The sequence below is a fragment of the Pipistrellus hanaki genome (genome assembly GCF_964339955.1).
Source record: "Pipistrellus hanaki genome assembly, chromosome: 8".
Classification (NCBI taxonomy): Eukaryota; Metazoa; Chordata; class Mammalia; order Chiroptera; family Vespertilionidae; genus Pipistrellus; species Pipistrellus hanaki.
In genome coordinates, this window is record NC_140510.1 from 78,386,430 (window position 1) to 78,404,907 (window position 18,478).

Genomic DNA, 18,478 nt, shown 5'->3' on the forward strand with positions numbered 1-18,478 from the left:
GCCGGGCCTTCTGAGCCACGCCTCCTCCGGGAGGCGGGCCGCGCGGAGAGGACTCCGGGCGCGATTGGCCCCTCGCCACCACGTGGCCGCAGGGCGCGTTCCGGTTGGCCGGCGCGGGCTCGGACAACGGCTTTCCGCGGAGAGGCGGTTGGGCGGAGGAGGAGCCTGCGCCGCGCTCTCCGCTCGCAGTGGTTGTCGCGGGGACGCCGGCCGGTCCCCACCCCTTTTAAATAAGCCGGGCCGGGCGCGCCCGCACACACTCGGCGGCTCGGGGCGGCGCGAGCGGCGCGGCGGCGGGGGTGCGGCCGGGCCCGGAGCCCTGCCCGGGGCCCGGCGGCCCGGCGGCGGCGGCGGCGGCGGCCGGCGGACGGAGCGGGCGCGGCCGAGCCTGCCCGCCCGCCTGCCTGCGCGGCGCCCGGGGTGCCGGCGGCGCCGGCCGCGCCATTGTTGGGGGAGGGGGCCCGCGGCGGCGCGGAGGCGGACCCCATGGGGAACGCGCTGACCTGTTGCGGGAAGCCCGAAGCCAGCCCCCACGTGGGCCGGCGCTCGGGGCCGGCCGAGCCCGGCTACGAGTCTGAGGTGTACGCGGCGGCGGCCGGGGACGCGGTGGCGGTGGCGCCCTCGCCGGCCGCCCTGGAGCCCGCCGAGCGGGACGTGGGCACGGGCGAGGGCCACCACCTGCAGCACATCAGCGACCGGGAGATGCCGGACGGTAAGGCGGCGGGGCGCGCCGGGTCCCCCGGGGGGAGCCGCGCCCCGGGCTCCTTCCTGCGCGGAGCCCGGCGTCCCCGGGGCGGGCGGCGGGCGGCGGGCACCGGGGCGGCGGGCCGGCCGTGCCCGGCGTCCCCGCCCCTCCTGCCGTCCCGGTCCTGCCGGGCCCATCGCCCTCCGGACGGCCCGCGCTCGGTCCTTTCCCGGTTCCCATGCCCGGCCCAGGGCGCCTGGGACCCGTCGGTGCTCCGTCCCGCCGGCTGATGGCTGTGTCTGGTGCCTGGAGGGACTTTGTAAGGACGTTTTGGGTGTATTTTCTCTCTCTCTGCTCAGTGGAAACGGCGATGCCGCAACGTGGGGGTGTCCATCCGATCTCCCCGGGCTGTACCCGCCGGGCCCGGCGGCGCCCCCGGCCTCCCGGCCTCCCGCCCTCGGAGGTCCTGGTGCCTCGGGGCAGTTCGGGCGCCAGCATTGTAGGGCTGGTGGTTGAAGTTCAGAATGGAGACTGGCACCGGAGGGTCTGTGTGCGTCAAGCACGCAGTTTTCAGCAAATAGAAGCTGCTTTATTTTTTCCAGCTGTACTTTGGATACAGAAGGCGAGAAGATGTGGGAGAGGGAACTTAAAAGGGACTGAAGGGTGTGAAATGTTAACTGCCAGTGCTGTAGAGAATATGCCCTCCCCCCTCCCCCCAATAAAGTAAAATAAAATAAAATGAAATAAAAAAGGAGGACCCAGGGCGTCTGATCACTTTAAATTCCCACTTGGATACAAATGTGCCTTGTCTCACCCCAGGGACTGTACAAGCTTCACTTTCACATTGTCTGCGCTAAGGGAGAGGGGAGAGATGGCGGGGTTCATGAGACTGTTGGTCAACGTCTCAAGAGAGAAAAAGCAAACTTAAATTCAGACTTACACTGGTGACATCAGGAAAGGGTTGGGAGTTGAGATGCCAGTTCCTGCGCAGGAGTGCTGCCTCCATGGTCCTCTCCCCTTCCTCTCCCCTCCGGCCCACAGCTCCCGTTCACCTTTCAGAATGTTGAGTATAAGTTGTCAAGATCAAACAGCTGGGTAGGGTGGAGGGCTCAGAGAGGAAATGTCTGTTTTAAAATAATTCTGGGTGGCAACAGGGCTCATAGAGACTGCTGTTTGAAGTAGAAAACAATGAGGTAAAGGAGATGTTAAAGGCCCGTTTGTGTCATTTAAATGCCAGAGGTTATTTTATTTCATAGAGAAAATGTTTTATAGATCTTACTCGGTTTAAACTTCAGTTGAGCTTTTAATTTCTTTAAAAGTTAGGATAGTAAGCCTGTGGATTTACCCTAATTTTAGTGGATTTGGGTTTGTAACTGGGAAGTACTTCCTTTTCAGAATATTCAGATGTTGTGGGGGGAAAAACCCCACAAATTATGTGAATGAATTGTACCTTTAAACACTTGTGAAAACTTCTGCTCTTAGGTGCCGTAAGGTTACGAACCAGTTGGTAGAGGGGTAGTGTTGGGTGAGAGACCAAAATAGGACCTTTATGTATTCTTTTAAGATGTATAATACAATTTCATGTATATCTCATTTGTCCCTTCTAACTGCAAATAAGACCCATGCATATGTTCTCCCTATATTACCAGTGAGGAAAGCAAGACTTAAGAGATCTGAAATGAGCCTGGCTGTGGTGGCTCCATGTTTGAGCATTGACCTGTGAACCAAGAGGTCAAGGTTCGATTCCCAGTCAGGGCACAGGCCCAGGTTGTGGGCTTGGTGCAGGAGGCTCTCTGTCCCTCTCCCTTCTTCTCTGAAATCAATAAAAATATGTTTCAAAAAAGAGATCTGAAATGACTGTGTAACACAACTACTGGACAGAAAGGCTGACATGGAGGTGAGAGATACACCAAGTTCAGTTCTTGTGGTGCTTAAAAACCTCTTTAGAATGCAGCTTATCATCATCCTATCTAATAAAAGAGTAGAATTCAGCTAGTATTCTTTATTATAATTTAACTAGAGGCCTGGTGCATGAGTCAAGGGGACAGTTTGCATATTATCCTTTTATTATATAGGATTAGGATGTCATTTTGTAGTTAAGGGATTTTAACATTAAATGTTCTTACCCCAAATTAAAGTAACCATTGATTTTCACTGGACATTAAACCCCTTTTAGGTTTTTGTGGTTCTTATGTCTTTAATTCTGAATAACGACTACTCTAAGATATGAAAGTAATGCTGATCTTAGAGGATAGCATTTGATGAAACTATAGAAGATATAGGAAAATTGGGAGAGACTTGATTGGTTTTAGGTGCACTGAAGTGGTTAGATGTCTGTTGGGCACCATTCCTGATATAGGACAAACAGTATTATACAAGACAAGCCCCTACTTAGGTCCTTACAGTCCAGAGGAGCCGCGGGGCAGACTACATGAACAGACAAGAAAGTCAGGGTGGCTAAAGACAGCGGCTCTCCTTAAGTGACATCAAGAGGGGGCCATGTGAGGATGGAGGTGAGGTTTCCATGCTGAGTTCCTCCGATGGCAATACACCCTTGTGCAGGCAAAAGGACATAAGGACATGGGGATGGCTGCAGCAGAGGCTCACCCTGATGACAGAGATGGGCACCCTGTCTTGGTCTGGCGCCCCCGCTCACCTGCTCCACCATCCTGCCGTGGCCAACGCCCGCTATGTTCCACTCTCTGCCGCCTGCTGCTGACACCCGCCATGTTCCATGTGCACCCTCTGGTGGTCAGCACACGTCATAGCAACTGGTTGTTTGGTTGTTCTGCCGTTTGGTCTATTTACATATTAGCCTTTTGTTGTATATGATAGGATTATATAGATTGTGCTTACATTTCATTTGATTCTCACAATGGTTTAGTATAGGAATTATATTCGTTTTTCATTTGAGAAGACAGGTTTTGAATTGTATAAGTTTGAGTTGTCCAAGTTTTGAAAAATGATGCTGGCTAGAGCAGGAATGTTAATTCCAGATTCATGGCACATAGGAATAGAATTTATATATCGGCACATCATGTGAGCAGCTTTGGGGATACTACCTTTTTTCTCACTCCCTTTTAAAATTTTATTAAAGTAATTAAACTGTAGGGTTACAATAGTAACATTGCATAATGTGAAATAAAATTGAGGTAAATTGCAACTCATAAATAAAGCCTGCGACACTAAGCAAAGTGCTTTTTAGACATACAAAAAAAAAAAAAAAAGAAAGATGCACTTCTCTATATGAAGTGTCACATCTTGGTCACTAAAACATGGATTGATGATTATAACAAAGTAAGACTGAGAACCAAGGTAGAGGCAGCTAAAGAAGTTGTTTGGAAGCCAGAGTTAGGGTTGTCAGAGGCTAGAAAATCAGAAGCAAGATTCAAAGAGGGGTAGACTGGGGGGGCCCAGGAGTGTGCTATATGCCCTTTTGTGCATCAGGCCAGTTCAAGCCATTGAGTGGCCATTAACCGACTGAGGTGAGAAGTGTGGATTCGATTAAAATCACCAATATCTATGATCATTGTTAGACCCCAAATTTTGTGTTTGGGCCATGAAACTAATATAATGGATAGTAAATGCAATGTGTAGTATAGGGATGATAGAGCACTTCAATAAATGCAGAAAGCCTTAAGTAAACAGGTGTCAGCTGTAGGCCCAGAAATTGCTGACATTTCTATTTAATTGGAATACATTGACATCACAGTCTTTCTGAAATATGCTGCCTCTGTCAAGTAATTCCTTGGTCACCATCCTCATATTTTGAAAAGGAAAAACAATTAATTGACAGTTAACAATTGCAAAACTTTAGTACTGTTAGCCTTTAGTAATGCATTTTATTTATTTTAAGGTTGCTTAAATCTTCATATTTTTAACATCTGTGCAATTGAAATGGATCTTAAAATTGATAGAATCTTAGGTTAAGGGGGAAAGCAGTATGCGATGTCAGTGGGGTTTTACATATTTCTTTCTTTTGGGAATATTTACATTGAGAACTTAATTTAATGTTTTAAAGTCATACTTTCCCTACATCAACCTATTATGTTGTCAAATTAAGTTGTGATTTAAATTGATAGGGTTTTAGAATTTTAATCACAACCCCTAATCATGAGTCAATAATATTTCTTCGAAAACATTCTTAGAAGTGTCTAAATAAATAATTTTGGCAAGGAGTCACAAGTAAGAGGCACAGTAATTTCTTGTGTGTGCATGCTGAGGGGGCAGTCATGATTTGCTTAATAGTTTTCAGACTTATCTTTGTGATAGTGAAAACAGTATAGTTTTGTTTATCAGTCTCCTTAGGCTTCAGGGAAAACAGTTAATGGAGAATACAGAAATACTGTGTGTGTATGAGTTTCTGTCTAAGGCTTAAATATCCTTTCTATCGAATAGTGATGCAGTATTTGTTATTAGCAAAAAGTACAAGTTATATACAAACATTGTTTTAGGCTATAAACAAAATACTTCAGAAAAGTCTCATGCGAATTGACAACATTAGGTCCCTAGTGGGTACAATACATACAGTACCAGTACATATAAATGATAGGCAACTCACCAAAGTGGAAATAGCTCTGTTAACTGTGGCCAAACTGTAATCAAAGAAATGCAGATTAGAGAGAGCCTGAGGTTCCTCATTCACGTCACTAGGATTTTTTTTTTTTTTTTTCACGTATCCAATGCTGGAGTGGGACTAAAACTGGTATGATTGGTGGCATACTCCAATATGCCGCCACCCTTTTTAGAAAGCAGCTTAGTGTTATATATTGAGCCATGAAACTGATCTAATCTTTTGGTCTAGTCATCTTATTTTGAAGGTCTCAGTTGTCACATTGACTGTGGCGGTGTCACTGTGCTGTGTTCAAGTCACCTTATTATAATTGTCTGATTTTATTATTGTTGATCTCTTACTATGGCTAATTTGTAAATTAGATGATCGTAGGTATGTATGTATAGGAAAAACATCGTGCATGAGAGAGAGAGAGAGAGAGAGAGAGAGAGAGAGAGAGAGAGAGAGTGTGTGTGTGTGTGTGTGTGTGTGTGTGTGTGTGTTTAAGCCTCCTCCTTTGATTATGGTACTTTTCCTGGACTTCCCATTAAAAATTTTAGGCCTTGGCCAGGTAGCTCAGTATCATCCCAATATATGCCAAGGTTACCAGTGTTCAATCCCCAGTCAGGGCACATACAAAAATTAAACAAAGAATGCATAAATAAGTGGAACAACAAATTGAGGTCATTGACTTCTCTCTCTCTCTCTCTCTCTCTCTCTCTCTCTCTCTCTCTCTCTCTCTCTTTCTCTCTTTCCCCCTTCTCCCCCTCCCTTCTCTTTCTTTCTCCCTTTTTTTATCCCTCTCCTCCTTCTCTTGCTCTAAAATCAATCAATCACTAAATTATTTTTTAAAATATATTTTTACTGATTTCAGAGAGGAAGGGAGAGGGAGAGATAGGAACATCCATGATGAGAGAGAATCATAGATCGCCTGCCTTCTGCACATCCCACATTAGGGATCTAGCCTGCAACCGGGGCAAGTGCCCAACCAGGAATTGAACCTGGGACCCTTTAGTCCAAGGGCCGATGCTCTATCTACCTAGCCACACTGGTTAGGGCAATCAGTCATGCAATAGGCACTGATACATGATGTGGCTACTTCCGCAAACATTTCTGCTTATTTTTTAGATTGAGATGCAATATATTTGCTTTATTTTTGGTAGGAATTAGTCTTGAATCCTTTCAGAAGCCTGAGGTTAGAGGCAGCTGTGGAATTCTCTGCCTGTCACTTTGTCAACTGAATAATTTATTTTCCAAGTAGCTAGCATTGTCTCATTTTTTAAATATGTGAAAAAAAGCCTTTAAAATAACTTTATGGGCCTTTTACAGAAAAATGTTGAATAGAAGTTCCAGAAGCAGTTTAATAAACTTGAAGGAATTTCCTTAAAAAACAAAGCAGTTGGTTTTAGCTCTATAAATTTCCAGTTTGGCAATACCAATAAAATGGATGGTTCAGATTCCTGTTAAACCAGGAAGTCCCAAATTACGTTTGTGCAAGATTATAACTGTATTCCTTGGAGGGTGAAGGGGTTCTAGTTACTAGGTAAATTGTGAAATGCTGTTAGACATTATTGGACTGATTAGTTTTTAACATAGCAATTGAATTTTGATTCCCTCAGTAACAGGGTTATAGTGTATTTAGATTTGACCACCAAACATCCTTTTAAAAAGTAGAACCGTTACTATGTGGTTAGAGAAATAGTGCCTTATCCATTCCTCTTACCAGGATGTTGGTCCACTTTCTTATAAGATTGGTTAAGTGGATGGACATTATTGAGTACCGTAGGGATTTATTTTTTGTTTGTTTTAATGATAACTTTATTATTTTGTATGGTGGCAAACTTTGTTTAATGGAAATATAAGTACCTTTTTTATATTCTTGCTGAAATAGATTATCCCACCTTGGTGCAAGGTGGACTGCAGGCAGACCTACACTTACATAGGAACAGCACAGTTTTTTTTTTTACAAGCGCCCAATGACCAGCTCCAGAAAGCATTCGTATTGAAGCCCCAAGTAATTATGTGGCATAGAAGGAAGAAGTAAAACTTTTTAGCTTTGGAAATTGAGGGCAAAATGTTTAAAAATCATTTTATAAAAGTATTAAAAATCACTATCATGAAAGTGTTCCTATTAATTAGAACATTGAACTTTTATGCTTTCCTTTTAAATCTGCCATAATGAACAGCCGCAAATAAACCCCAGCTAACTAAATAAGTTCCTTTGTTGAATAGAGTTAGAATTAGCGTAAATGTCTAACAAATATTTGCCCAAAACAACTCACTTGGTTTTAGCATATTTAACATATTAGTTGGTATCTGTAACTAGCCACAGCGTGATTTGCTTCTTGAGACTGACTGTTCCTGGAATGTGCTAGCGATATTAGCGTAAATGAGAGGACTATGTATTTTTAATGGAAGAAAGCACATATGTGTAGGAAGAAAGCACATGTGTGTAGGAAGAAAGCACATATGTGTAGGAAGAAAGCACATATATGTAGGAAGAAAGCACATATGTGTAGGAAGAAAGCACATATGTGTAGGAAGAAAGTACATATGTGTAGGAAGAAAGCACATATGATTCACGTAAAAGTTGCATAAATTATTTAGGTGCAAGTTTTTTAAAAAGTCTAAGACATAGCCTGGTTTTATTCCAATGTATAAGGAGATTCTATAATTTTGCATTTTTTCAGTAGAATTTTCATATTGTTGCCTTTACTAAAATTGGCTTGTTATCATCACTAACACTGTTAAAAGTGATTAATACTGATGTATAGCTCTTTTTAAAATCGTATGTTTTTCTACTCAACTAAATTATCATGTTTTTTTTCTCTTCTTTTTATACAGAGTTAGCTTTGGAATCAAACCCTTCTGACCATCCAAGGGCAAGCACAATTTTCTTGAATAAATCTCAAACGGATGGTAAGACAGTATTTTTTTCCTCTGAGAAGTTTGAAACTGTTTTTGTTTGCATATTAGAGAAAGTTCAGGGAGGAGAACTGGTAGGCTGTCTGTTTACACATTTGCCACCTCTTTATCAACACAGTCAATTGGCCACATGATTTAGATGTGGTCTGTTTCTCCAAACAGCTATGTCCTTTCCCCTTGCTCCAAAAGGCATGCATTTTAAAGATGAGTGATAGGATTTAGGTCCCAGTTAGGTTTTCATTTTGAACAAATGAAAAAAATCAGCTTATATATGAAGATTGAATTTGTGATTTTTGCCCTGCTTTATATAGGGCTCAACCAAATGATGCTATCTCACATCCAGATTCATGCTACTAAGAACTTTTAAGTTATTCAGAATTTTCTCATCATAATGTAATATTGTGCCAAAGTACAGCAGGGCAAACATAGCCCTCTAGGGTTGCCCAGAAGGTTAGCCTCCTCAGCAAGGGTATCCTACTAATTTTTGGATGATCAGAACTGTAGGATTTTAACACTCCTGCTTGCTTGATTATACTCCTTTTATGTTATGTTAAATCTAGTTTACTTGCTTAAAAAGCCACTTAAGACCAGTTTTTTAGTTGACTCCCACAGCAGAAGTACAATAAATGAGGTTTCTATTTTGTTTGAAGTGATACAGCACAATGAAATATGGGGGTTTCTAACCTGCCTTTTCATGGTGTGTGTGTACTTTGCCTGCCTTGAGCCAATGATTTTTGGTTAGAATTGCTGTATTTCTCAATTTCTTCCAGAGCCATGGGTTGCTCACATGAGAGAAAGTGGCAATAGTGAAGGAAAAACGATCCCATGCCCCTCTCTTCAGTCCGCAGAAGTGTGTGTCTGTGATACCCGCTCTCCAGTAAAGAAGTGGCCTTGGTTAGAGCAAATCCGTAGATTGTGGGTGTTGTAGATATGATCAGTTAGGTTAGTACACATTTTTAAATTTAAGTTTAAATAGGTTACTTCCCAACTGAGCCATGACATTTATTTTCAGTAAGGTGTTTTAATGGACTACGAATGAATGGTCCAGAACGCTCGGGGAGTGCTGGTGCAAATAGGGATTGGTGCCTGGCCAGAACTGCTTCTCAGAGCTGCCACTGTAGATCCTAGGGATTCAGGAAGGTGGGGATAAGTGTAGAATTAGAACCACTACTGGGCAGTTGTTCAGACATGTAACAAGTAAGACTTATTAGCTAACTTTCTCACCTGGCCTGATTTGCTTTGCCTATTCTTCGGTACATGGCAAGTCTCTCGTTTGTACCTAATATAGAGTATCTGTTAGGTCAGAAAATGTGGAGCTCATCTTGCCAGGTGATTTAAATTATTATTTTTGTTAAAAGTTATTTTTAAAATGGAATGGAATTTTGTCTCATTTTGTATATTGGTAATCTGTCACATAATCAGCAACTTTTATTTTCCTATGGTATTTGTATCAGAATTGATCAGTTAATTTTTTTTTATTCTTAGTGCGAGAAAAGAAGAAGAACAACTATGTAAACCATGTAAGTAAACAGTTGAAAAGTTAAGTAAGAAACTAACAGTTTGGAATAAAAATTGTGATGATTTCTAGAAAATATAATGGACCCAGTACCGTTAGTATGGACATCTCTTTGTAGATTTTATAAGTCTCTTTTGTTTTCATAATTATCAAATATGTAGCCAGGAAGTCTTTAGCTTAGTAACACTCATTTTTAAAGGGTTCTGGCATTTAACTTAAGTTTAACTTAAGTTTCAATAACATGGTTGTGGTTTAAATTTTTTGGCCTTAATTTTTAAATCTTTTTTTTTTTTAAAGTAACAAAAGTATAATAGCTAAGTTAATTTTTAGCACTATTTATTGACTTCCTGCCATAGCTTTCTCCACCATGATCTTATTTCCCTCTCTGTTCCCTCAGCATGTTACACTATTTTTATTAAACCAAAGAATCAGTGTTTACATTATTATGACTATACAAATATTTTTTTTTTTTACTATCGAGCTTTATAATTCTCTGGCTGTGCCACTTACTTTAATACCCTTCATTCTTTTTCTCAAGTATAACTGAAATCTAAGCACTTTTATACTTATCCAGGATAATCTAACCCCCCTCTTCCTAGCCAAGATTTCACATAGCCAAATGCAGTAAGTAGGCTGGATTTCCTGCTGCAAAAAAAGAAAGAAACAAAACAAAATATCCCCCCCCCCATATTTTTTGTAGCAGTTTGACAAAGATGACCATCAGACAGATATACTACATTTATGCTACATTATCTTAATACTTACTCATTTCTGTGTGTGTGGAATTAGTTTCCTGACTATATTCTCTTGCCTGTTTTCTAACAATGATTTTTCCTCCAAATGTTGTGACATTTGTCACCTACCTATCAAAAATATTTTCCATCTGTTTTACTTTTTCTTGGAAACAACCTTCCTTAGCTTTTATCATCCCACTCTAGTATAAACTGGTTTTCCCTAGACCCGCTCTGTGCCTGTCTTCCTGGCATATCTCCTTGAAGTCATCTGAGATCTCACATAACTGCAGTCTTGAGTTGAATCCCTATGTCCTAGATCTGTGTTTCCCTTTGTCTTGTTATACTCCCTTGTTTTCTGGAGCACATTTCCATGGAAAGAGTACATGGGCAGTTGTTAGAGATCTGGCCTTTCTGACATGCCTCCTATTTGAAGTATAGAAGTCTAGGTTGCAACTAATTTTTGCAGTGCCAGACCATTTCTACTGTTATTTGTGGAATTGCTCTTAAATCTGTTGACATTATGTGATACATTGCTTTTATAATTTTAATCATTTCCCCCCATTCTTTTGGAAGCTTTTATTTTTTAAAATATATATTTTATTGATTTTTTACAGAGAGGAAGAGAGAGGGATAGAGAGTTAGAAACATGGAAGAGAGAGAAACATCCATCAACTGCCTCCTGCACACCCCCTACTGGGGACGTGCCCACACCAAGGTAAATGCCGGAATTGAACCTGGGACCTTTCAGTCCACAGGCCAACGTTCTTTTCACTGAGCCAAACTGGTCAGAGCTTTTTGGAAGCTTTTAGTACCTTCTCTGTTCCTGGAATTTTGAAACTTTATAGTGGTTTGATATATACCTTTTCATTTTTTTTTAAAAAGTCCATTAAACCTGCAGATCTTCACTTAGAGCAGTGAATTTAAAAAATACATATTTTCTGTATTTTTTCTAATATTTGGAACTGAAAATACTGGTCTAAGAGTTCCAACTCAGAAGTTCATCCAGTATTCCTGCATGAATTTCTAACTTTCCCTCCTATTTTCCATTTCTTCTTCTTCTACTTCCTAGAGATTTGTTTGACTTCATACTCCAACCTTTCTATTGAATTCTTTGTTTTGTCTTTTTTACTTTATTGAGTTCTATTCTGTCATTTTTCTTATAGCATCAGTTTTTCCACCAATACAATATTTTGTCTTTCTGAGGTTAAGAATTTTTTTTTTAAAGTTTTCATTTGCTCCTTTATTTTGTCACTTCCATTAATTTCCTTCTTCCTGTTTTGATCTCTCTTGCTTGTTTGCTTTCTTCAGATGTGTGGTGGCCCCTGGCTGTATGTTAAGATGTAATTGGAAGCTCCAGGAGTGAGCAGGACTTCTGTTAACTGATAGTCCTTATTGCAGGATTTTGGGATCAAGCCTCTGAATTTGGAATGGGCCTTTGGTTCTGTCAGATACACCGGCTCTCTTATTCCTGTCCCAGCCACTCTATAAGCACCAAGTTTGTGCTTCTGTCATGTCATTTATCACTCCTTTATCTAGTCTTCAGCTTTAAAACATTAAAAATTACATGCTTTTCGACCTATATTGTGTATAACCTTTTTTTATGCCTTTAATTCTAATGAGAATCTTTGAAAGGAAGGGGGAGAGGAAATAGATTTGTTGTCAGTCCATCATGTTGAACTTAGATTTACACTTTAAATATAAGTTCTAGCCTGGCCGGTGTAAATCGGTGATTGAGTGTCAATCCATGAACCAGAAGGTTACCAGTTCAATTCATTGTCAGGACACATGCCTGGATTGTGGGTTTGATCCCCAGTAAGGAGTGTGCAGGAGACAGCCGATCGATGTTTATCCATCATCAATGTTTCTACCTCTATCCCTCTCATTTCCTTTCTTGCTAAAAAAAAAAAAAAAAAAAAAAATTACTAAAAACATTTAAAAAATATAGATTCTAAGTTTAAAGTTAAAGTTTTAACTCAATATAATGATATTCAGAATATGTTTTTCCTTTTTAAAAAATTTTCTTTATTGATTAAGCTATTACATATTTGACCTCATCCCCCCATTCCCATCCTAAATCCCTCCCCACACATGCCCCACCCCCCTGTTGTCTGTTAGGCTCATAGGCACGCACACAAGTCCTTTGGTTGATCTCTCCCCCTTATTCCCCACCCTCCCCTACCTTCCCTCTGAGGTCCGACAGTCTGATCAATACTTCCTGTCTCCGGGTCTGTTCTTGTCCATCAGTCTGTGTTGTTCATCATTTTCCCTAGATGAGTGAGCTCATGTGAGACTCATATGAACCGAAAAGGAGACAAGCAATAATGGTTGTGCTGAGAGGCAAATGAATCAGTCTGTAGTGAGTTTCTTTCTGGGCCAGCAGTTCTTTTGAGTCCCAGTTTCAATGTCAAACAGTTCCTTATATGTACATGTCAGCCATGATATTTCAGTTCTGGATGGTGGACAAATGGGGTAATGAAGGTCCGACCTACTGTGGTTTGGTCCTTGGCAACCTGCAGTGATACACAACTGCTGACTGCTAGTATAACAAGGTGTCGTCAGCGTCTTCCATCTCAGCAAATAGGGCAGCATGATAAAACTATTTTATATTGATACAAAGAAGGAAGGCTCATCTGAATTCGTTTTTTAAAATACAATAAAACCAAGAGAATTATAATTGTCACTGTTCTGTAATAGTAGGAATGCTACTTTTACTTTCAACGACTTAATAATGCCTGGGATTAGTTATTGGCTTTAAGGAAGAGAATAGTCTAACATAGTATAACCTATTTCAGTATTTGATTATTGCTCTATTGGCTTTTTACAAATCAATGGATAATTCCAAAATAAATGGATACTTCTAAAGTGTTTTGAAGATAGTTTATTCTCTAGAGGGCCTCAAAAAGTTCATTGTCACCTCTCCAATACAACTGCAGATAAATTCTAATTTGTATTTGTAGTTAAGATTTACCTTCCAGTTGTAATTAACTTTAAATACTTTTTCAAACAATAGTTGAACTTCTTTCTAATTTGTCTCAGATTCAGTGCTCAGCAGCTGGAGGTGGGAGAAGAGACGAGTCCTCTTTCCCTAGAGAAGTTTACTTTTTAATGAGGGGGATTCCCTGTCAGCAGTTCATGGATATAAGAGGAATCTTAATACTTAATTGTTTGACATTTTAACCAAGGAAAAAACACACTTTTATAGGTTTAACTTACTGTGACATTTTCTTCTATTTCCCTTCCCCTTCAGGTATCTCCAGGGCACCTTACTAAAAAATATAGCTCATGCTCAACTATATTTCTAGATGACAGCACAGTCAGCCAGCCTAATCTTAGAACCACAGTACAATGGTGAGTACAACTAGGTTGCCAAGGGCTGAGTGACAGACCCCGTTATGCTAAAAGCATTCTAGCCACACATAATTTCAGTCACTTGATTGTCCTTTTTAGTGACCAGGTTAAGGAGCTGAAGCCAACTATATATTGATTTCAAGGACCTAAATATGAATTTTCAGCCTTTAACAGAGTGGATGGAAGAAAGGAAGGCCAATTAGCAAATAAGAAATCCCAGGAAAAGTACTTATCTTTACTTGATAACATTTCTATTGTTAAGACATTATTGAACATAATAAAAAAGAGAGGTACTTTTTATTGGGTGTTTCTAGGAAAAAAAGTATTTCTTTATGAGCTATAAACCTAATACTGAGGACTACTTTGGAAGCTACTCTTGGAAGGAGGAACAGCCTGTCTCCTACTGGCACCAGAGTGTATGTGCATTTAAATTTAGTTGGATTTTGTCTGATTTTCCCCATTATACATTCCCCCTCCCCTGCACTATTTCTGTATAAAAATTCACTTCTCCTTCCTGTCCCCCAAAGAGGGGGAAATGCATCAAATCAGTATATATCTCCAAGACCCTAAATCAATCAATGTATAAGAAAATCACAACAGAAAAAATGAGAAAGGTGAAATTTTGGAAACATAGCCCCAGTCAGGTTTATACTTAAGCAAACATGATGATGAAAACTTCATCGATTTCTGGGAGTACCACATAGTCACGATTGGTGGAGATGCACTTTAAAAATACTCTAATATGAACCTTTCAAGCATATTTAAAAGGAACTAAACCAAAACAGGATATAGAGCTTCCTGACTCCCCACTGGAGCTGTCCAAGGAACATAACCAATGTCTCCTTGGGATATGAGTGTTTATTTTCCAGAACACCATTTGTTTGGAACATGCCATCTCAAAATATTGACAACCCTCATCCCTAATTTTATTTTCCAGTCTTAAAAACGTAATTAGCTCATAATTTTCATTTTGCTTCTGATGTACCAGCTTCTTTGCTAATTAACAGTATTTTTACTTTAATTAAAAATAGCAAGTTCACAATCATAATAATATAACTTTCTTCTCTTACATATAATAGTAGTTGAAATGAAATTGTGTTACAGCCTCATCTCTCTCTAGAGTCTTGAGCTTTGGCACCTATTGAGTAATCACTGAATATTTTTATTCAGCCAAGACACTAAATCATGAGCAAGAAACTCGACTTTGGCTACGTTCTGTAGATTCTTTTGAATTAAAAAGATTCTGATGTTACAGAGTAGTTTTAAAGATTAATCTTGCTCAGACAAGTAGGTTTCATGCTTATTTCTCCAAATTAGTCTAATTTTTGAAAATACAATAAGTTTTAATTTGATTTCATTCAGTTTTGAAAATGATCATTCAGTATATTCACTATTGGTGAAATAAAAATTGACTGAGAAAATTATTAGAGCTACTTGGCTTTTAGGGATGATTTTGAAAAATGTTTGTCATGGGATAGTAGCACATTATTCTCAGTGGGGTGGGTGAGCCTTATTAGAATAGAATCACTTATGCAACTTTTTCCCAAAATATATGTCTCTAAAGCATGCATCTTTCTCGACTCCCTCAACACACACTCTACAAGCCTTTTGGAAGGCTGTGAGGCATGATTATATGAACAAAAGCATCCAGGGTGATTCTGATTATTTTATTTTTTCCATCACTATCTCCTCTAGGCCCTCTTCTCCCTCCTCCCATCCCCTTCACCTTGTAACCAGTAGGGTATTTGGCATGATTATATGAACAAAAGTATCCAGGATGATTCTGATCTTAACCCTGATTTACATGTTCCCAAACTTTGATGCAGATTGCAATCACCGGGGAGTTTTAAAAAGCATCCCCAGCCATTTAAATCAGAACATCGAGAGGTGGAAACAGTTTTTAAGGCTCCTCAGATGATCCCAGTGTACAGCTAAGCTTGGGAACCTCTGCCTGGTTAGCCTGGAGGGGAAAGAACTGGTTCTAGTTATTTGTGGGACCTTGAGCAAGTCAGTTGTAAGCCTTGGTTTCCTTCTGTCAAATGGGTTGTTGAATTAAATGTTATCTAAGGTTCAGTGGTCACTTTTAGCTTTGAAATTTTATACTTTGAATTCTGTGCTTTTTCAAATCAATTTGAAGATGAAACCAAAGCACTATAGAAGTATCCATCTTTGGTGCTAACAATGGTATGGGCCTTTTTTACAAGTGCTAATATTATATCGGCCTAGTTATAAAATTCAGATTTGCCTTCCCTCAATTATTTTGAGCTTCATTTTAGACACTTGAGGACAAAGAGGAGAAGCATATAACTTAACCAGGAAAACCCCTTTGGTGTGTGGTACACAATATCTTTGAATAGCATACAGTTATTCAGTTAGGAATACAGCAACTTACATGTTATATCTGAGGATTTACATCTCAGTATTTCATTTAGGCTAACTTGGAAGTAACTTATTAAATGTTACACTGTAGTATTATGCTGCATTGTTAGCACTGCTTATTTCAGGATAGACTGTTTACTTTGTGGGTTCTTATATTTGCTCTTAGATTTTATTTGACATCGAGCATGTTATTTTCCTTTACAGAAACGATGGAAATGGGTGGGGAGGGGTATAGTGAACTAAATTAACTGAAATGCAGAGCCTAACAACCTTCTTTAAAAAGCACAAAAAACTATTATATAGCTTACACTGAAGCATGTGCACAAATGTAACTTGTACAGAATGAAGGGTTCGGTGGGTGAAAGGGCAAAGGATGGGTAATATGTAATAACATATATTATAATAATCAACCCAAACATGTCTTCTAACAGCATATTACTTAGCATTTTGGTTTTCTCATTTTTGCTAAAAACCAAAGAACTAAAACAAAGGGAAAAGTACCCATATGATAGTGTTCTGAATGAGGATTTCAAGGCCACTGGGCAGCTGGGAGGTCTTCCCCCACCCTAACCCCTTTTTAAAAATGTGTTTATACTTAACATATTAAAATCAATTGTTACGATTTTCTTCCCTCCACAGTGTGACGTTAGCAATATATTACCACATAAAGAACAGGTGAGTTAAAAAACCCGTCTCATTATTCTAGCAGTAAATTTACAAGCTATCAAGTTTAGCGTTAGGTAACAACTATAGACATTATTGGAGTGAATCATTTGTTTTTGTCTCTGAACTCTTTAACGGTTAAATTATTGTGGATCCTAAAGAATATTTGTTTGTATTAGAAATTAAAATTGAGAATTTAAAAATAAGTCCATTGTGTGTTAAAACAGGATTTTTATAGCACTCTTGAAATTTTGAATTAGACACTTTTTGTGCATAAGAGGATATTTAGCAGCATCCCTGGCCACTCTATGCCTTCTACTCAATAGATGCCAATAACAGCCTCTCCTCAGTCCACATTGTGACACCAGAAACAGATCTCCAACCATGACCCAATGTCCCCTGGGGGACAAAATCACCCCATTGAGGACCATTGTATTAACATAATTATTTTTTGCAACAAAAAAATGGACTGGAAAGGGTGTCATTTATTTACATTTTTGAAAATCTCAATGTCTGGCTTAATAGAAGACAGTGATTTTCATTTATGCTCTGTCTTCAATCATTTGTTTTGAAAAACCAACATGAAGACCCAGTCTCTTGTAGTTATATACTACAAAATTGTGTATGTCTAAAGCCTTCAAATAATTGTGGATATTCTTTGATACCATGCCAAAAGTCCGTAAGTGCTGGACTAATTCCATTAATTACAATGGAATTTAAAATTATATCCACAAACTTATAGAAGGTAATTTGTTAAATTAGTACCCATTGATCTATCTTGTATGTTTAATGAATGTTTTATTTGCACACGATTTTATTATAATATTATGTGTTGGTCATTTGGAAAGTATTGGTTCACATTTCTTTATAAAGGGCAAAAGCTCAATTTTGTTAGTATCACCACCAATCTTAAGTATTGAAAAGCTGTCAAGCTCACAAAAGAAGGTACTTATTTTCTCAAATCCTGACTTTTAGCTTAAGTGCTTGAATTGTGTCATTGGCAACAAACATACAAATTATTTTCCTTGAAGTGCCAGGCTCATTTTTTGTTTTTGAGAGAATGACAGTTGTACTATCAAATAAAGATGTTATTCTATTTAAAAAAAAAAAAAAAAAAGGCTTCTTTAGCTCACAACTAAGTCAGAAGTGCTTTTCCTTAACACAACCACATTTTATAATGCAGAAATGCTTAATGCATACTTTCTATTTATTCAGAATTTAAGAAGAATGATCAAAGTTTAATAACTATCAATTTTTACTTCTTTATCAAGGATGTTTTAAGCAAAGCAGTTTTTTTGTTTTTTCAACTCCAAGAGGCAGTGAAGAATAGAATGACTATAAGTATAGTGTGGTTCTACGTCCTTGATTCATACTCAGAAATCAGTTTTACTAACTTTTGCTTTTATACAATCACTAAAGGCCTGGTGCATGAATTCGTGCACATTGAAAGGAAATTAATCAAAAGGTGGCTGGCAAGGCAGGACTGGGCAAGATAGCTGGACACTCCCTGGAGCTAACCTCCCATGGTTCCTCTGCAGAGTGAGCAGGATCCCTCCGACAATGGGGTCCCTTGGCCTGGCCTGCAGGGATCAGGCCGAAACCGGCAGTCTGACATCCTCGGAGGGGTCCTGGAGTGTGAGAGGGCACTCTGCCAAGTTGCTGTCACTCAGCAGCTT

The 18,478-nt window shown here is 39.7% G+C and overlaps 1 protein-coding gene across 3 annotated transcripts in view; it reads left to right on the forward strand.

Annotated features, from left to right (window-relative positions):
- The first annotated feature begins 286 nt into the window (after nucleotides 1-286).
- The window catches only part of CCNYL1 (cyclin Y like 1), a 38,164-nt gene continuing 19,972 nt past the window's right edge, over nucleotides 287-18,478 (forward strand). For 2 of the 3 annotated variants that reach the window (XR_014795801.1, XM_084892974.1), the window contains exons 1-5: nucleotides 290-712; nucleotides 8,082-8,156; nucleotides 9,648-9,682; nucleotides 13,660-13,760; nucleotides 16,779-16,814. Coding sequence is in view for 2 of the 3 variants with exons in the window: in XM_084892974.1 (XP_084749100.1) it covers nucleotides 487-712; nucleotides 8,082-8,156; nucleotides 9,648-9,682; nucleotides 13,660-13,760; nucleotides 16,779-16,814 (473 nt within the window). In the remaining variant the exon portion in view is untranslated. Of the gene's footprint in view, nucleotides 713-8,081; nucleotides 8,157-9,647; nucleotides 9,683-13,659; nucleotides 13,761-16,778; nucleotides 16,815-18,478 lie in introns of all 3 variants that reach the window. The other variant, XM_084892975.1, reaches the window with a different exon arrangement.